The sequence below is a fragment of the Chaetodon trifascialis genome, chromosome 10 (genome assembly GCF_039877785.1).
Source record: "Chaetodon trifascialis isolate fChaTrf1 chromosome 10, fChaTrf1.hap1, whole genome shotgun sequence".
NCBI classification, from domain to species: Eukaryota; Metazoa; Chordata; class Actinopteri; order Chaetodontiformes; family Chaetodontidae; genus Chaetodon; species Chaetodon trifascialis.
This window is the reverse complement of record NC_092065.1, coordinates 1665689-1682011: the sequence shown is the minus strand read 5'-3', so window position 1 is coordinate 1682011 and position 16323 is coordinate 1665689. Positions and strand designations below refer to the sequence as shown.

General features: G+C 44.1%; 1 protein-coding gene across 1 annotated transcript in view; it reads left to right on the top strand.

The window, feature by feature from the left end:
- Positions 1-16323, top strand: part of met (MET proto-oncogene, receptor tyrosine kinase) — a 64079-nt gene that overhangs the window by 27199 nt on the left and 20557 nt on the right. The window contains exons 3-9 of the mRNA XM_070972827.1: positions 3732-3860; positions 4625-4801; positions 5840-5997; positions 6567-6681; positions 6872-7008; positions 7444-7608; positions 7948-8047. Of these exons, the coding sequence (XP_070828928.1) occupies positions 3732-3860; positions 4625-4801; positions 5840-5997; positions 6567-6681; positions 6872-7008; positions 7444-7608; positions 7948-8047 (981 nt within the window). The remainder of the gene's footprint in view (positions 1-3731; positions 3861-4624; positions 4802-5839; positions 5998-6566; positions 6682-6871; positions 7009-7443; positions 7609-7947; positions 8048-16323) is intronic.

Genomic DNA, 16323 nt, shown 5'->3' with positions numbered 1-16323 from the left:
AGGGAGGAATGATGCTGGAAAACAAGGCATTTGTGAGGGTGAGGAGAGGGCAAGCAGTATATCAGCCAACCAACAAAATCACATTTCAGATTTACATCGCAGACCGTCGGAGGTATTTACTGGACGCTCTGACACGCACTAACTTACACAGTGGATGGAAAAATCTTGAAATGCATTGTGCGGTGTTTTGTTTAGTCATAAATCATACACACACGTCATAACTCCCATCCCTGCAGCATGTCATCGGTGTGTTACAGGCAGCCAGGTGTGTGCTGTACTGTGTGTGTGTGTGTGTGTGTGTGTGTGTGTGTGTGTGTGTGTGTGTGTGTGTGTGTGTGTGTGTGTGTGTGTGTGTGTGTGTGTGTTTACTGACAATATAAATGGAGTGCTTTGTTTCATCGCATTGCAACTCCATCTTGACATGGCAGAAAGATTGTGTCTGTCCATGGACTCTATCTATTTTCATGCGTGTGTGTGCACGTGTTAGAGTGTGTGTGATGGAGGGAATGGTGTAATTTAGAGGGCTTCATGTAACTGGGGCAACCACACACCCCATTAGAGACCCTGTTCTGTTCTGTTTGCTCCCAGGCCTGTAATTGCAGCAAAACCACAAATAATAAATGTTGCTCCAGGTGTGTGTGTGTGTGTGTGTGTGTGTGTGTGTGTGTGTGTGTGTGTGTGTGTGTGCGTGCATGCGTGCGTGCGTGCGTGCGTGCGTGCGTGCGTGCGTGCGTGCGTGCGTGCGTGTGTGTACGCGCAGGTGCGCGCGGGTGCGTGGGTACCTGTGTTCACGTTGAAGTGTGTGTGAGAAAGTATGTGTATGTGTGGTGGAGAATGGTGTGTTGCATATGTGCAGACTCGTGTGTACGTGCATTTATGTGTGTGTGCGTGTGTGTGTGTGTGTTTGAAATACCTCCCAACATGTCAGAGAACACAATGTTTCCCCCGCTGATTGCATCTTCTTGTTCTTTGCCCCAAAACCAGAGTGCCAGTTCCCTCTCATCCATGTTAGAAGTTAGTTTTAGAGTCTCTCTTAAAAGTTCGCTCTTAACAAAAGATATTTACTGCTTCTCAGGAAACAGACCATGATGTCTTTCAGATAGGTGTGGTTAATTCAAGACTGCAGGCAGTGTGAAGGCTGAAGCTGCCCAGTTTTACAGCTGTCAAACAAATATAATACAGTTTGTGCTTGTAATTAAAGAAAACCTGTTTCTTAAATATCCTTATTTGCTGTGTTGGTAAAGGTTAGAGGGAATCATTACATTTTGTCCATGTTTAAAAGGTAAATGCATGAAGTGTGATGTGCCCTTGCTAGAAATATGTTTAAAAAGTAGCTTTGGAGTTGTTTGAGGTCACATTTGACGGCTAACTCGCTGTTTCTTCTTCCGGTGTTTGCTAAGCGAGGCTGTACAGGTCCTGGACCAGTTTGTTTACTGAACACACAGAGATGAAATTGATATCATTCTTTTTCATCTAAGTCTCAGAGAGATAGCAAAAGATGAAGTTTCCCAAAACATTAAGTATAACTTTACTTACCCATTGTAAGAGGCAGAAATAATATTAGACATATAACATAAAGATTCTTTTAAACACACTCAAAACATGACAGGAGTTCAAATGTGTTCAGGTTTAGTTTTCTGAACAGAATTTCCTGCTAAATGACATATAATCAGGGTTTCTTCTAAACCAGCATCAAACCTCTGACAGGACAAGATCACACAACCTGGATCACTTTCCTTCACCAGCTCCCAGTCAAGGTGTGCCGTGTCATTTTTTTTCCATCCTCATGGCTCAGTTTGTCTTCAGGTGATGCTGTGGATCTATTGTTGTACATTCCAGACTCCTGATCATGTTTCTCTCTCATTTAATTCATGGTGTGTATCAGTGTACAGCAATAAACACAGCAACAATGAAAATCTGTGGAGACGAGTGAACAAAATCCCACATTGATGCCAGCTGTCCTCAGCTGACCTGCAGGCTGGCTGCTTTTTAAAAACCATGGCATACAGCACGTCTCTTTCATATCAAGCTTTCAATCAGGTGTATTATTACTCCTATGTGCAATATCAACACTCCAGCAGGAGTACTATCATCCAATGTGCAATATCAGTACCTAGCGAATCTCTAATTTCCAATGTGCAATATTGGTATTTCCTCTGTGCCATGGTGTAAACTTGAAAACACTCCATACTGTTACCACCCATATTTTACATTTCCCTGTACTGGGTTGCTAGTTTCTTTATTGACCCTTGTTTAAATTGTTCATATTTTTCAATATTCCTTGTTTATATTGTTTATATTGCTTGTTTGCTATTTAATGTCCTTTTTACTGATGCCCTCTATTTTTTGCTATCTGCTTTGCTGCTGTAATAAGATAAGATAAGATAAGATACTTTATTAATCACAACAACATTACATGCACACGCCATGCTTCGCTGAACACACAACTGCACAACATGCACGTGCTATGTGTCAGTGAAATTATATCTTCTGCGTCTAACTCATCCTGGTTAGTCCTTCCTCTGCGGCAGACCAGGAGCGGTAGGCTGCCAGCCGACGGCGGCACCTGGGGACCCAGTTCCTTCTTGTCACCATTGGTCAGGTGGTGATCTTCTTGCATGTTTTTAGTGGGTTTTTTTTATGGAGGATACCCCAGGTGAACATGGGGAGAACATGCAAACTCCACACAGAAAGGCCCCAGGCGGGAATTACAAGTTTTTCACCGCAGGGCAATGATTTAAATAAAGTTAACATTAAGTCAAACAATGACTGCCAGGTGATGGTATCTGAACAGCAAAATAAATTACATTCTCAATGACTTACCAGTTTGTATTGCTCGCACACAGAGAAGAACTTTAGACACGGATGGTTGAATTATGGCAACTACAAGCCACAAAAAGCGCCTTGAGATCTCACTGGTCTTGCAGAGGGAGGGAGGGAGGGAGGGGGCGAAGCAGTATCAGCACCACACATTGAAATCACGTCAATTCACTGTAGGGCATTTCAACATTGAAAAGTCATCATCTATTCTACATTGATTCAACAACGTTTTTTCAAATGTTGAAATGGTATCTGTGATTAAACATTGAATCAACATAGCTTTTTCAACCTCAACCAAAAATAACCAATCTGACCAAAATCCAACATTGAATAATGTCTTTTGTTATCTGGGCCGGGACCTTCTAGCTGTGAGGCGACAGTGTTTCCACCGTCCCACTGTGCAAATACTTTTCTTGATTTGAGGCACTTATGCTGTATCTTTAGCAACAAATGGAGCCACTTTATGGGAAAAAAGTGTGATTGTTAATGAGAAATTCAAAGGATTGAGTGTAGATGGCCATCCAATAAAGAACAACCAGATTAAGGTGGCTTTCTTAGGGGGCATCTACTCCAAATTCACAACAGATCATGTTTATACTAAGCAGGCCTTAACTTATTTCTACTAGCATATGTTGAGTCTTCCCTGGAGATGTTTTGGAGACTGAATAATTGAAAAATTACCATAAAAATGTCCAGAAGGAATAGAATAACTCAATACTTGAATCACCTAAATTTTGAATGGTGTCTGGTTACCCACGTGCTTGTTTCCATTGGCTCTGTTATCCATTCGTTCTGTTATTTGACTTCATGGTTCTTCTCAGTTAGTCAGTCTCAGATGATGATACTGTAAGCTGCGACATTAATAAATTCCCCTTTAAGACGATTGCATTAATGTGTCCTCTGTCTTTCAGGTCCTGTTCTCCAGATTTGCATCTCCTCACGTAAACGTCCATCTGGACTCGAGACCCATCTCCGCCAGTGTAGCGCTGCTGGACGCTGACCACTCGGAAGGAGCCCTGCTAATGGCTACAGGAAATAAGGTGGGTGTCGTGCCAGAATTACTGGACTGGTTATAATTTAGCAGATAGAATAATGTGTAGTTGTAAGGATTATTGCAAATGAGATCATTTGTTTGTTTTATGTCTCACCCATCTGTAAATCATGTTCAGAGTTCACAGTCTAGTTTCCAAATACAGGCCTAAACAAGGACATTATACAAATTACACACATATAAACATCAGAAACAATATTATAGTATTGCCTTTAATCATGCCTGATTACGCTATGAACTGCGAACATTTTTTTGATTATGATTATTTGATTACAAGAAACACCAAGGTTTCACAAAGACATACCTTTGCTATTACCACAGACATAAAGCTATGCAAATGTGCACGTTAGGACTGTTTGATTCAAATAAAAGCAGCTGTAGATGCAGGAACTGGGCCATTTGGTTATATCCTTTGCAAACTGGGAAGAGGTTTGAGAAGACATTTGTGCCATGTAGAGAACATAGTGCTGTTCTACACATTTGGTAGATTATGATGGTCCTGTGTTCATTTGTGAGCCTTAACCACAGCATAATCCTAATGAATTTCTTGCATTGGTGAGAAAAACAATATTTTGCTGAAAACAAATAAACAACAGCAGAGCAGAGCCAGTAAAAAAAGAGAATAGTGTTCCTGGAGAATCACTGCAGGCGTTCTGCAGCCAAACATTTTTCTTTCTCCGTCTTTCACACTGTGTTCCTGCATCTGACAGGAACGAAGACACATTTACATTATGTTTTCTGTCCTCCTCCCAGATCACTAAGGTCCCTCTGATTGGCCCCGGCTGTGGTCAGCTGACCACCTGTACTTCCTGCTTGCTGTCGTCACGTGTTACTGAATGCGGCTGGTGTGACGGACGCTGCACCAGAGCCAGCCAGTGTCCCTCTGCCGCCGTCTGGACCCAGGACTACTGCACACCTGTCATCACTAAGGTGAGCTCACTTTTTCGCTGCCACTTCAGTTCACTGGGACACCGATCACGTGATCAAATCATTCTTTATGCCATGTCTCTCTACCTCCTCTGAATGTACTTCTGCGGCGTATTTGCCTCTGCAGTGTGGAATTTGTGATGGTCATGCTCCTTCCTGAAACAGCTGCACTGCGAGGCTGTACGGAGCACAGTGTGGGTGGTATTCATTCTTTATGACTTTAATGCTGCACCTCATACTGTTAGATTGTCTCCATATAAAAACAAAACAAGCTGCCTCCACTACCCTGAACGCAACAAAATGTGTTAATAGGACAAGAACCTGCAAAAGAGCCTCTTCCTCTGGGGCTGTTTTAACAGGCAAGATTATGAAAAGAGCTGTAACTCACTGCAGAAAGGTTGTATGGTCGCTTCTTGCACAACACTCAGCCAGTGGATCTTCCAAGTGTCAGTTTACTTCTCTCAAATCTCAAGCGTTTACTGCACTGACTTGCGGTGTTGTTGATCTAACAGATAAATCAGTTAAATGCCTAAATGAAGGTGAAATAAAGCCTCTTGGGTACACAATAGAAGAATTTAGAAGAAATTCCTTCCAGAGACAAACTCCAAGCCTACCTCAAAGCTGCATAATCAGATATATTGATAAAGCAGCTGTCAATCTATAGAAGGAATGAAGCCCCATTGGAAGACGTTCTGCCAGACTCACCATCAGTCAGCGCCCTCATTTACAGCCCAAACCGACGGAGACTGTAGACACTGATGTTTCAGATCAGGTTCAGAGATCCTTACAATGGCAGCTGGTGGGCTAAGGCTCTGGGAAACGCCACCCATAATGTTTAACCTCTCAGTAAAGATGAGAAAACAAATACACCTGGAAAAACACCAGGCAGGTGGAGCAGCAGCTACATCCTCTTCGAAACAGGAAGCAAAGAATTTATGGCAAAAGAAACATGATGACTGTGAACTTAAATGATGATAGGAGTTATGCTGTAGTCACCACTGATGCTTCATTTTGTTCTGATGTTCCTTGTGCGCGCTTTAGGTTTTCCCTACATCTGGACCAATACGAGGCTCTACGACAGTGACAATGTGTGGCCGCTACTTCGGCTTCGACAAGACGGAGAGTTTCAAGTCCTCTCTGGTAACCGTGGAGGTGGTTGGAGCTCCCTGCAAACTTACCAGACAAGACAACGTCAACAGGTGTGTGTGTGTGTGTGTTGTGGTTCGGGAACCACATCTTGCACTTCCCCGGCCTGCGTGCGTTTTGTGGAAAGTTGAACACTGTCCATGCTTTCTGAAACATTGCACAGCATCTGAAAAGCCACCTTTGAGAGGCAGAGAGAGAGAGTGTGTGTTAAGTGGTGGGTGTTGACTAGATAAAGGGACACATACGCTGGCGTCCTATAGGGGCAGAACATGTTTAATAGGGGTTATTGTGTTGAAGAAAGAATGTTAAGAAGCCCCTCTGCTGGCCGCATTCCACCCATGACTCCTCTAACTGAAAAATTGCTGGGAGAAATGGCTGCTCCCAGACTTTCCACTCTCCCATATCCACTGGGGCCATGTCCCATTCAAAAGACCCTTTTGCTACAAACAACCTCATTACGAACTGGCCAAAAAAAATAAAAACACTACCTCCCAATCCCACATGAAGATGGCCTCTTTGTGCGTTACTGCAGGGCAGGAGATCATCATTGAATTAGGATAAATGCCATGTGGCTCAGGGTATAATGCTGGCTCTGTGTTGTGTGTGGGGGGTTTGTGTCTAGGTGGACTGAGATTCAGTGTTCCCCAGTGTTCAGTGGGAACTTCACCCCATCAGGACACATAGTGAAGGTCACCAGTGGCCACAAGGTAGCCAAGATGGAGGGCTTCACCTTTGTGGTAAGACAGATGTCTTTTAATGGCACTTTTTGAAAAATCTGTGCATGTTGCAAGAAGTTTATGGACCAGTCTGTCCGATATGATGTTAAAAAAGACACAAAAACAACACAGTGCATTTGGTCAGTGTTTGTTTAGTAGAGTAATAGTATTCGAACAGTTATTCATCATGTCTGGTGGTCTCTGCGTTCAGGACCCTGTGATCCACGAAATCTTCCCCACATTCGGGCCAAAGTCCGGGAGCACCATGCTGACCATCAGAGGAGCCTTCCTGGACACTGGAAACAAGCGAGAGGTTACGATAGGGAAAGCAGCCTGTAAGATCCAGAGGTCAGTCGCCTTTTTCTTTTCTTTCCTTTTTGCAGCTTTTCTTTTCCTCATGCTCTTTTCTTCGTCCACTGCATAACAGGAAAAGTTTGCATCTCAAGTCTCTGCCTTTTTCTTTCCTTCCTGGAGAGGAATTTGGACATACTGTAGACGAATTGTTTGTTACACATACCCTAGTGTCCCTTGACGTTACTGTAATTTCAATGGAAAAAGTTTAGTCTGGAGTCTTGTGAGTGGTTCTCGTTGTCTTATTCTCCTCAGTCTCAGTCTCAGTCCTGCTTAAGCAGGAATCATCGGGAGTTATCTGCCGGACTAATGCGAGAGAAATGCATGAATAGGGGCTTGAACAATGGCCAAAACTGTACATGCTAACACAAGAATATATCCTGTGTGTTTGATCATTCCCCTCAACGCCCACTCTGACCTCCACCCCATCAGCTTGTCATCAAGCATGCTGACTTGTAAGACCCCTCCGCACGCCATTCCCTCCAAGCAGCCCGTGAAGCTGACAGTGGATTCGGTGGAGCGCCACGCCCCTGTGCTGTTCACCTACAACCAAGACCCCATCATCAACAGCATCCAGCCGTCACGCTCCTTCGTCAGGTCAGACCTGCGCTTGGAGTGTTATTCTGCACATCTGTACTAAACTGCTTTTCAGAAATGAATTTGAGATCTCGACAAATTTCCTTTAAAGTTGTGCTCTTGCATGTTTCCTCGCCTAGAAGGATGACACAGAGAGAGAAAGCGAGGGCGAGTTTAGCTGAGAATATCTGTGGATGAGGCGAGACAGATTAAAGCTTTAGTTTTACAGCAGGAGGAAACGAGTAGGAGGTGATGAGTGGCTAAACTGCTAATGCTAACAGCAGGTCCCTCCCTGTGGGGATCTCCTGTGTCTCTGTTTGAGGCTGATGCTAACATCCGTTCTCATCCCCCTCACTGTAGTGGAGGCTGCACGGTGGCGGCTCATGGCTTCTTCCTCCAGTCCGGCCTCCAGCCCCAGATGGTCCTCACCACCGGTCAGGATGCTGAGGTGTTTCATGTGGTGAGTACAAGAAGGGTTTCATTGCCCAAAATAAAAGATTGCACAGTCTAAGTTTAAGCCTTAAGGAGGAGAAAAAAAAAAAAAAAGGCCATCTACAGTGTAGCTCTTCTCACAAATGTTTCCCTCGTGCCCATTTTAAGCAGAGGATTCCTGGAACTCAGAAATATTTGAGCGTACTTTTCATGCATTAGATTTCTTGACTTCATATTTATTTAGCAGACACTTTTATCCAGTGCAGCTTACAATGAGTGCATGCACTTGACTGCAAGATGTGAGTGCAGGCTCTTGAAAACTTGAAACCTGCTCCTGAGGGAATGGTTTCTAGGTTCTAAACAGGGAAGGCCCTGCAGCACTGTGCAAATACGCTGCACCAACTTGATATTAGCACTTTGGGTGGGAATTTCTTTTAATGCTGTTAACGCTGAAACAAAATTTTCCCCTTTTGCATCTCCATACACCTCCTTTCCAGCCCCTGTTCAAACCTTGAATTGACATCATAAATAAAACCATTGTTTTAGTCTTTGCAGTGCTAACGCAAACATGAACGTGCCCAAGCAACTTCCTGATTTAGCTCCGTAGTTTAGCTCCTGTGACTCCTAATGTCCTTCATCTATTTAGTTAAAAAAAACATCAGAAAAGCACGAGATGAACAGCCGGCAAAATTGACTAATTCTTCTACCTCGCTGTGACATGCATGATATTGTCATTTTACATACTAACGCCCCCCAAAACCCATTGAGAAGATGGAAATGAGCTAAAGTGTCAGACAAACATGAGAATACAGGAAATGGAAAACCCACAGTCTGATCTGGAGGATCCAGCTGTCACCTCTGACTCAGGCGCAGCAGCAGAGCGAGGCCTTTAGGATGCTCTGGCTCTCCTCGCCTCCGTCACACTTTATTCTACTTACTGCAGAAAAGACACACACGCACACACGCATGCTTGAAGCACGTCATCGCTCCATTAGCCTGGCTGGTCTTTGCAGCGATGGCCTGAAGGTGTTTTAAATTATCCTGACGCTCACCAGGCTTTCACCACGCTGCCTGCAGACCCTTAAAATGTCTCCAATTGATGTAGCTTAATTATAAGGGTCTTAAAAAGGTGTTAAATGTATGTAACATGGCATTTATGAGTCTCTGCAGAGTCTCACTCATCCAGGTCATAAGTCAGAGGCAACAGAACTCGCTTTAGTCATGAAGGCATTTAGAGGTTTCATTAGTGCAACAACCTGGACAAATGACTCCTATAGCTTCTGTGTGTGTACATGTATGAAACAGCAGGATGAGAGGTGAACAGAAGAAGGACCGTCATGTCATCTTTCTGGCCAAATGCGCTTGTTCCCACCTGCAAAAATGTGTCGGCTCATTTTGTGTTTGAGTTATATTTTGTTAAAACAATTGTACTTCAAATTATGTTTTTCTCTAGTCTAGTGCAGAGATCTTGAATTAGGTCGAATTATCCCGAAAGCACTGTCAGATTTTCCATGAAAGTTCCAAGAAAATGACATACATAAAGCCATTATATGGAGAATGTGGTGTTTCAAAAACTGCACACAAGCCTCTATGGGTCGACGTTGACCTTCACTTTATAACACACAACATCCAGGAAGAAAATCAATGTTCCTTTGGCCAGTGTTATGCAGTACTTCCAAAATTGCCGCCAGAAAAGAGTCAGAGCTGTCTGCAGTAATGATACTGACCACAGAAACTGCCCACCATGGCCTCCCTCTATGTGAACCTACTGACTGTCTGATCCGTTCTTATAGTGCACTTGGATAACAGTCTCACAGCTTGCGTTTCATTGCAGTTGCCGCTGAAATGATCCCACAGCCTTTGAAAGAGAGGAGAGAAACGGAGCACCCTTTTTATCGGTTGAACTGCACAAAATTCTCCTTGTAAAGAAGTAATTTAACCTCTTATCGAGTCCTGCTTTACGTTAGCTGGACTGAAACAAAATATGCGCAAGGGGAAGAGTTTACTGAAGTCTCAGCAGTACGTATTTCTGAGTGAAGGCGACATATTGTGAGTCATAACAAACAAACAGCCCTTTTGTTAACATGAAGGTGCTTTGTTCTGTGTGTGTGTGTGTGTGTGTGTGTGTGTGTGTGTGTGTGTGTGTGTGTGTGTGTGTGTGTGTGTGTGTGTGTGAGAGAGAGTGAGTGAGTGAGTGATGTTTGCCTTTGGGAGGCGCTTTGAGGACAAGCAGTGCTTTGTAATGATGTTATCTGTCATCCTGAGGCACACGCTGCTGCAGGTTCAGTCAGGAGATAATAATACAATCAGTAAATACACACACACACACGCACACACACACACACAAATACAGAACGCATGCACTCATGGAATAAGACTTCCATCTCAAACCTTACTCTGATCTGTCTCTCCTCCTCTGTTTGTCTTTCTGTGTCTCTCTTTTTCTCACACACACACACACACACACACACACACACACACACACACACACACACACACACTCCCTGCAGTGTCTCATCTTTCAGTTTTCCCTTCCCTGGTCACTGACCTGTGTCCAGGTCAGTGGTTGATGGGTCTCTGGGGAGCTCGGGCTTCGTTACACACAAACAGCGTGAACACATGCAACTTCAGGACTCTGAGATCAGGCCTGTGATCCAGAAACTGCTGGTTTGAATCCTCAATTCACCTGGCAAGCATCTGGACGTGCGTCTACCACTGTCCCCGTCCCTCGGCAGTTGTTATCAAAGTACCTTTCAGTAGATGATTGTTGCTGCACATGGATGTTTCCAGGTGTGGATATGTACATCTGTATGCATTGATGAAGAGTGATTGATCAACTCTCATGATGGATACAGAAAATAAGGCCAGGATAACTGTACATTTTAAGGACGCAAATAGTTGCTTTTTACACACAATGCCCTTATTATATTGCTTCCTGTATTTCTTACTCGGGCAAAAAGTGAAGGTGTGCTGAAACTGTGAATCAGTCAGTTTAACCCCCCACGGTCTGTTTCACCTGTGAGCAACATACAGTAGGACAAAGCAGAAGCACTGCTGCTTTGGTTACCTGCAGTTTAATATACTTTGCTCAGTCATTTAGAACACCAGCTAACAGACTGGAACTGTGTTTCAGGTGTCACCCGCCTGCCAGGTATAATATTTAACAAACATTTTTTACAGATGAAAACGACTAATATGTAAATTTCTATTGCCCATAAAAAACTCCCAAACTGTGCTCTCCAGGTTTGGTTGATTCTGAACTCTGTTTGAAAGTTACAGCCAAGTTTAGCGTCTGTAACCTCGCCTGTAATCTTAGACCAACAGGGTCCTTCAGCAAGTTCAAATGCTCTTTATGTGTCACCTGGTGCTAAAGCCACAGCAGTAGTCAGGGTTCAGTTCACTGTCCAGTCAATAACACAGGCTGTGACTGGTTTTAGAACCAGGCAAACTGGGAGTCTTTTACTTTGAAAAGGTTTTTAAACCCTCTCTGTTAAGATGTGAAGAATGAACAGACCAGAGAGGAACGGCAAAAACAAATTTCAAGCTTCCCCAAACAAGGGAAAAGAGAGAGCATGAAGCGAGCAGCCTGTATAAAATAAGGCTATCATTACTAATGATTTAGGATGGGATCATGGCCCGCAGGGCCCCAGCTGTCGCCTGTTAAATTCCTTCCAGTAAACGGGATGAGTTAAGGCTCAGCCTGGGAAGGGACAGTATAAGTGTCTTATTGTCTTAACCCCTGAAAATAGAGTCAAGGATCGCTCACAAGCGCACATCCCAGAGGTTTCCATAGCCAGTGGAATGGCCCTCTGCGTAACGTGAGCCAGGCCTCATGCCTCCAGAGCTGCATTCATAAACCTAAACGACGGGCATGCGATCGGTTTAGTCTCTGGCAAGAAGCCGTCGCCGCCCAGCAGTGTTCGGTCCGGCTGGTGAAATCTGTTCTCCAGTCAGACAAGAATCTGTGAGATCTTCACACTGAGGCGGGTTGGAAAGAGGAAGCAACCAAGACGGCAGAGGTTCAGGACTCTCAGCTGGAGCCAGAGCATGAAAACGAAAAAGGTCCAGTGTTGACTTGATATCTGCCTCTCAGATCTCCAGTAAAGCCTAGTCTCAGCCAATCTCAGCTTTCCCACAACATGAAAGAGATTTTTTTTTTACGATCCATCATGAAAGGCTGGCATGGTCGCAGAGTTAAAGAGGGCTTCACATACACAAAAAAACAGCAAAGAAAAAGTGCTTCACAGGTGGCTGGTGAAGCTCAGGGAGTTCATACCAGCGAACTCTGCATCACAGATAGTTCAGTTCCACTGGAGGCTTCACTGGAGCCAGACACCTGTCGCCCCCATTCACACATTGGCTTTTTTTCTTGTCAGACTCCTCTTCCTCTCTCATGCCAGCGGGCTAAATCCCTCCAGCTGACACCTGAATGACTCATGAAGCCTCTTTCCTTTCCCATACCCCCCACAGCTGGGGCGAGTGGATGAGTAACGTGTCGCTTCATCGATATAAAACAGGACATGGGAGCAGGTATCTGCTGTCATGTGAACACGTCAAACAGGTAGTGTTTTCATGTTTTGGCCTCAGTTGAAGGATTGCTTGTTGCTCATGTAGGTGAGACATTTCTACCAGACTTTAAACTCTTTCAGGGCAACAAAACAAAGAACATTTGTACAGTGAGCTGTCTGCAGCAACACAAAACATGCTGCTAAACATGAAACTACCCGTGAAGAGGTCATTTAATCTGGAAGCTCCTGCTGCAGTCACACTGGCTTTGCTTCCTTTTTGTGGCATGCTGTGCGTGCTATAGGTTAATGTCATGATGATGTGGATTAATACCTGAAAAGTCAAAGTACTTCTAATAGAAAATAATTCAAGAAATGCAGCTCAACAGGCTTTGCAACAAAGAAATCACATGCACCAAGTGCTTCACGTTAAAAAGACATTCATGGAACATAAAAACAAGGATAGAAGATGGAAAATAAGGTGGAAAATAATATCCAAAAAAAATATTTAACAAGCTGCTTCCCTGATATCTACAGGCAGAGTGTTCCAGAGCTTTGCTGCATAACTGACAAAGGCTGCATCCCAAAGTTTCGTCTTCTTCTGAGTAGAAGACTGGCACAACTCAACACTGCTCACAACGGAAAAAGAAAGATCTATCTCAGTGTAGACATCATAGCAAAACTGACAAATTTCACCCAACCCTCTCGTGCCATGTTGTTTTGTTATGTGCATGTCATGTGGTCGAACTTGAGCCAACAACTGAACTACATCTTGGAGATTTTGCAGATTTTGCATTCACATGTGAGAATCTGTGGCTCAGAAAACAACAATAAATGTCATTTGCACAATGGTCTTAAAAAAAACAAACAGAGGAAGCATTCAGGTGCAAAAAGAGAGCGAGATGCACAATACGTGCATATGTGCATTACGTACGTTATAAGCACAGTGACAAAAACATCTGACGTGTAAGAGGAAAGAGTGAAATTTACACCTGAAGATCCGAGATAATCAGCACAGACATGTCTGAACTGGAGCCCTTACATCCAAAGTAAATAATAGCACAACACAGCGTGATAGGACAGAGCAGAGAAGTCCACGGGTATAAATCAGTCTAGATTTGACAAGCACTTTAGTCCGTGGGAGCTCCGTTATGACTTGGCTTTTTCGCAGGCTGTTACACTAATGATCCTCCGGGGACGGCGGAGGTTTCAGGATCGCTGCTTCTCTCATCACCCCACAGTAAACCTCTCAGCCCGTTCGCCGCCCAGCTCAGCGAGCGATTGTATTTACAGCTGCCCCCAACCTCCAGCCCTTTGCCTCCTCTCCCTTAAATAAGAGGAGACATCTACTGAACAATGAAACTGACTGAGGTTTCCACTAATTCACAGGATATTTTTCCTTTGGCTGCACTCCTGGGAGAGCGCTGGGGACCGGGTTTTACCCTGCAGCCCCACTCCACTCGCTCCTCATTGGTGTGTGGAGGAGGGAGGTTAATTGGATTGCTTTTGTTAGGCGACCCAGCCTTACCCTCATGCACACACACATTCTATACAGCTGCATGTGTGTGTGCTTGAATGTGTTTGTGCTTGCGTTCGAGCATTTGCGGATGCCTGGAACTTCGAGTGTGAGTTCGTGTGTGTCCATCTGGTCTGCTATAGCTCACTGGGGAGGCAGGTTGGGAAGTGGATGAGGAAGTTTCGGCAATACTTCGACAGAGCTGCCGCTACTGGACTCAAAACGACTCCGCAGGGACTCAGATATCAATCAATGTGCTGGAAGTCAGATTTCAACCAGTTTGTTGAGCTTTTTTTTGGAGCATTAACAAACTTAACAGACCACAGTTCACAGTGAAGTAGCTCCCAACTGGTCTAGCCTCAGTTTCGCATTTATCAAGTCCTGGTCCACAAAGGTTGGCAGCACGTCTGTTTTAACTCACAAAATGAAGATATAAATGAAGTGCAGTTGAGGTTAAACCTGATCAAGTGAGCAGTGCTGCAGAAAAAAGTGGAACCTGCAACCAAAGCTTACATGAGAGAAAAATATCTCGTGAAGTAACTGAACTTGGCAGAAAGTTGTGTTTATGTCAGACCCTGTCACTAACTAATAGGAAGCTACAGGAATTGGGCAAAAGCCCTTATTCTGCCTCCTATAACAACATTTTAGAAGGCTAACAAAGCTGCTTTGGAGCAGAAGAGTTTCCAGCCCAGCAGGTCAGGTCAGCCCTTTGCTGCATGTGACCACACTGAGGTTTTTGTCCATGTTTGTCTTCAAATTAGCAAAACGGGCTACATATGTGTGTGTTTCTGGGTCATAAACTGAGTGTGAGTCTTTCTCAATCTGCACTGAGGTCGGTATGTCCAGGAGGATCCTCTGACCCCCCCCAAACCCCCCCAGTATCAGTCACTGTGAATGAATCAATTAAACGACCACAGCAACAAGTGCCCACTCACTAAATAACAGTGCAAATATGCCGTTTGTTGTGTTCAAAGGTTAGTTGCATTGATCTGAGCATCTTTTTTTTTTCTCTCTCTTGTGCTCGTGGGACATTGACTCAAGGACACGTCTACCTTTGTTGCCCAGAAGATAAACACACTGTATCATTGGCCCCCGCAGTGCAAATATCAACATTGATCTCTCAGCGTGCAGCCAGACAAGTTTGGTTTGTCCTGAGCACACCTGTGAGAAGGAATATCATGCCATCACACTTCTTAACGGCTCCTGCATCCGTGTGTCACGCTGATATTTGCTCTGCGTAATGAATAAACCACAATCTCTGCAGCGATAGATCACATCCGCCCTTCATCTCCACCTCAGCTCTCCCACAGGAATATGGAAGCTAAATCCTGGAGCTGAGAATCAAACAGCATATTAACAGACAGAGAAGGGGATAATAGATCATTTTATTATCACCGCTGGCTTCTTAACTCCTCCAAATACTGTTGCTTGTCAAGTCACATAAACAACAGCTCTCAGATTAGTGCACCCATTTGTTTTCCATACCCCTTTTAGTCTGTCTGAGTTCTTGTTTCTGGGAACGTTGGCCCAGATCTGGATCCCAGTAGCACCCCCATTTGGATGCTGTTCCCTTCCAAGACTGCTCCTTCCCCAGATTCCCTCCCACTCTGTTTGTAAAGCTGTGGACTACTCAGTGACTTCACTGTTTACTACACGGTGCAACAGTGTGAGTTTTACAACACTTTATCAGCACTGGATTTTGCACTCACATGTGTCTCTATCAACTCCTGACAACAGTGAAAGATGAGCCACAATTTACAGTTTGGCAGATTTCAAACACTATATGGTTTGTATTTGATGTTTTAGCTGATCTTGATTTACAGCAAATGTTCCACCCTCCAGCTGAGGCTTACTATATATGGCTCAACCAGGGAAAATAGTGACAAAAGGAAAAATGCAGATAATTTTAAAGATTTATTTTGCCATGAGCCAGTTTAATTCGTTCCATTATAATAGACAAAGCAGAAAGGTTCTGACTAAACATCTAAATGAGCTACTTGCAGGTATCCAGCTGGTATCTGAGTGTTCTGCCTATATTTGGTTAGTGCTTACGTGACCTCTGCCATGCTTTCTTCTGCACAAGTTAATTTCCCTTATGTGAGTCTGTGGCTCTGTGCCACCTTATCAGCACAATGCTGCATTTCCCAAAATAACTGCATATGGCAAAAAAAATAAAATAAGGAAAGCTCTCAAAGAGAGTTTATCCTTGGGCAGCCGATACAAGGCCAGTTCAGACCTTAATGGAGGAGTTTTAGATCTTTGCTATGTCAGCCTCACCGGCTC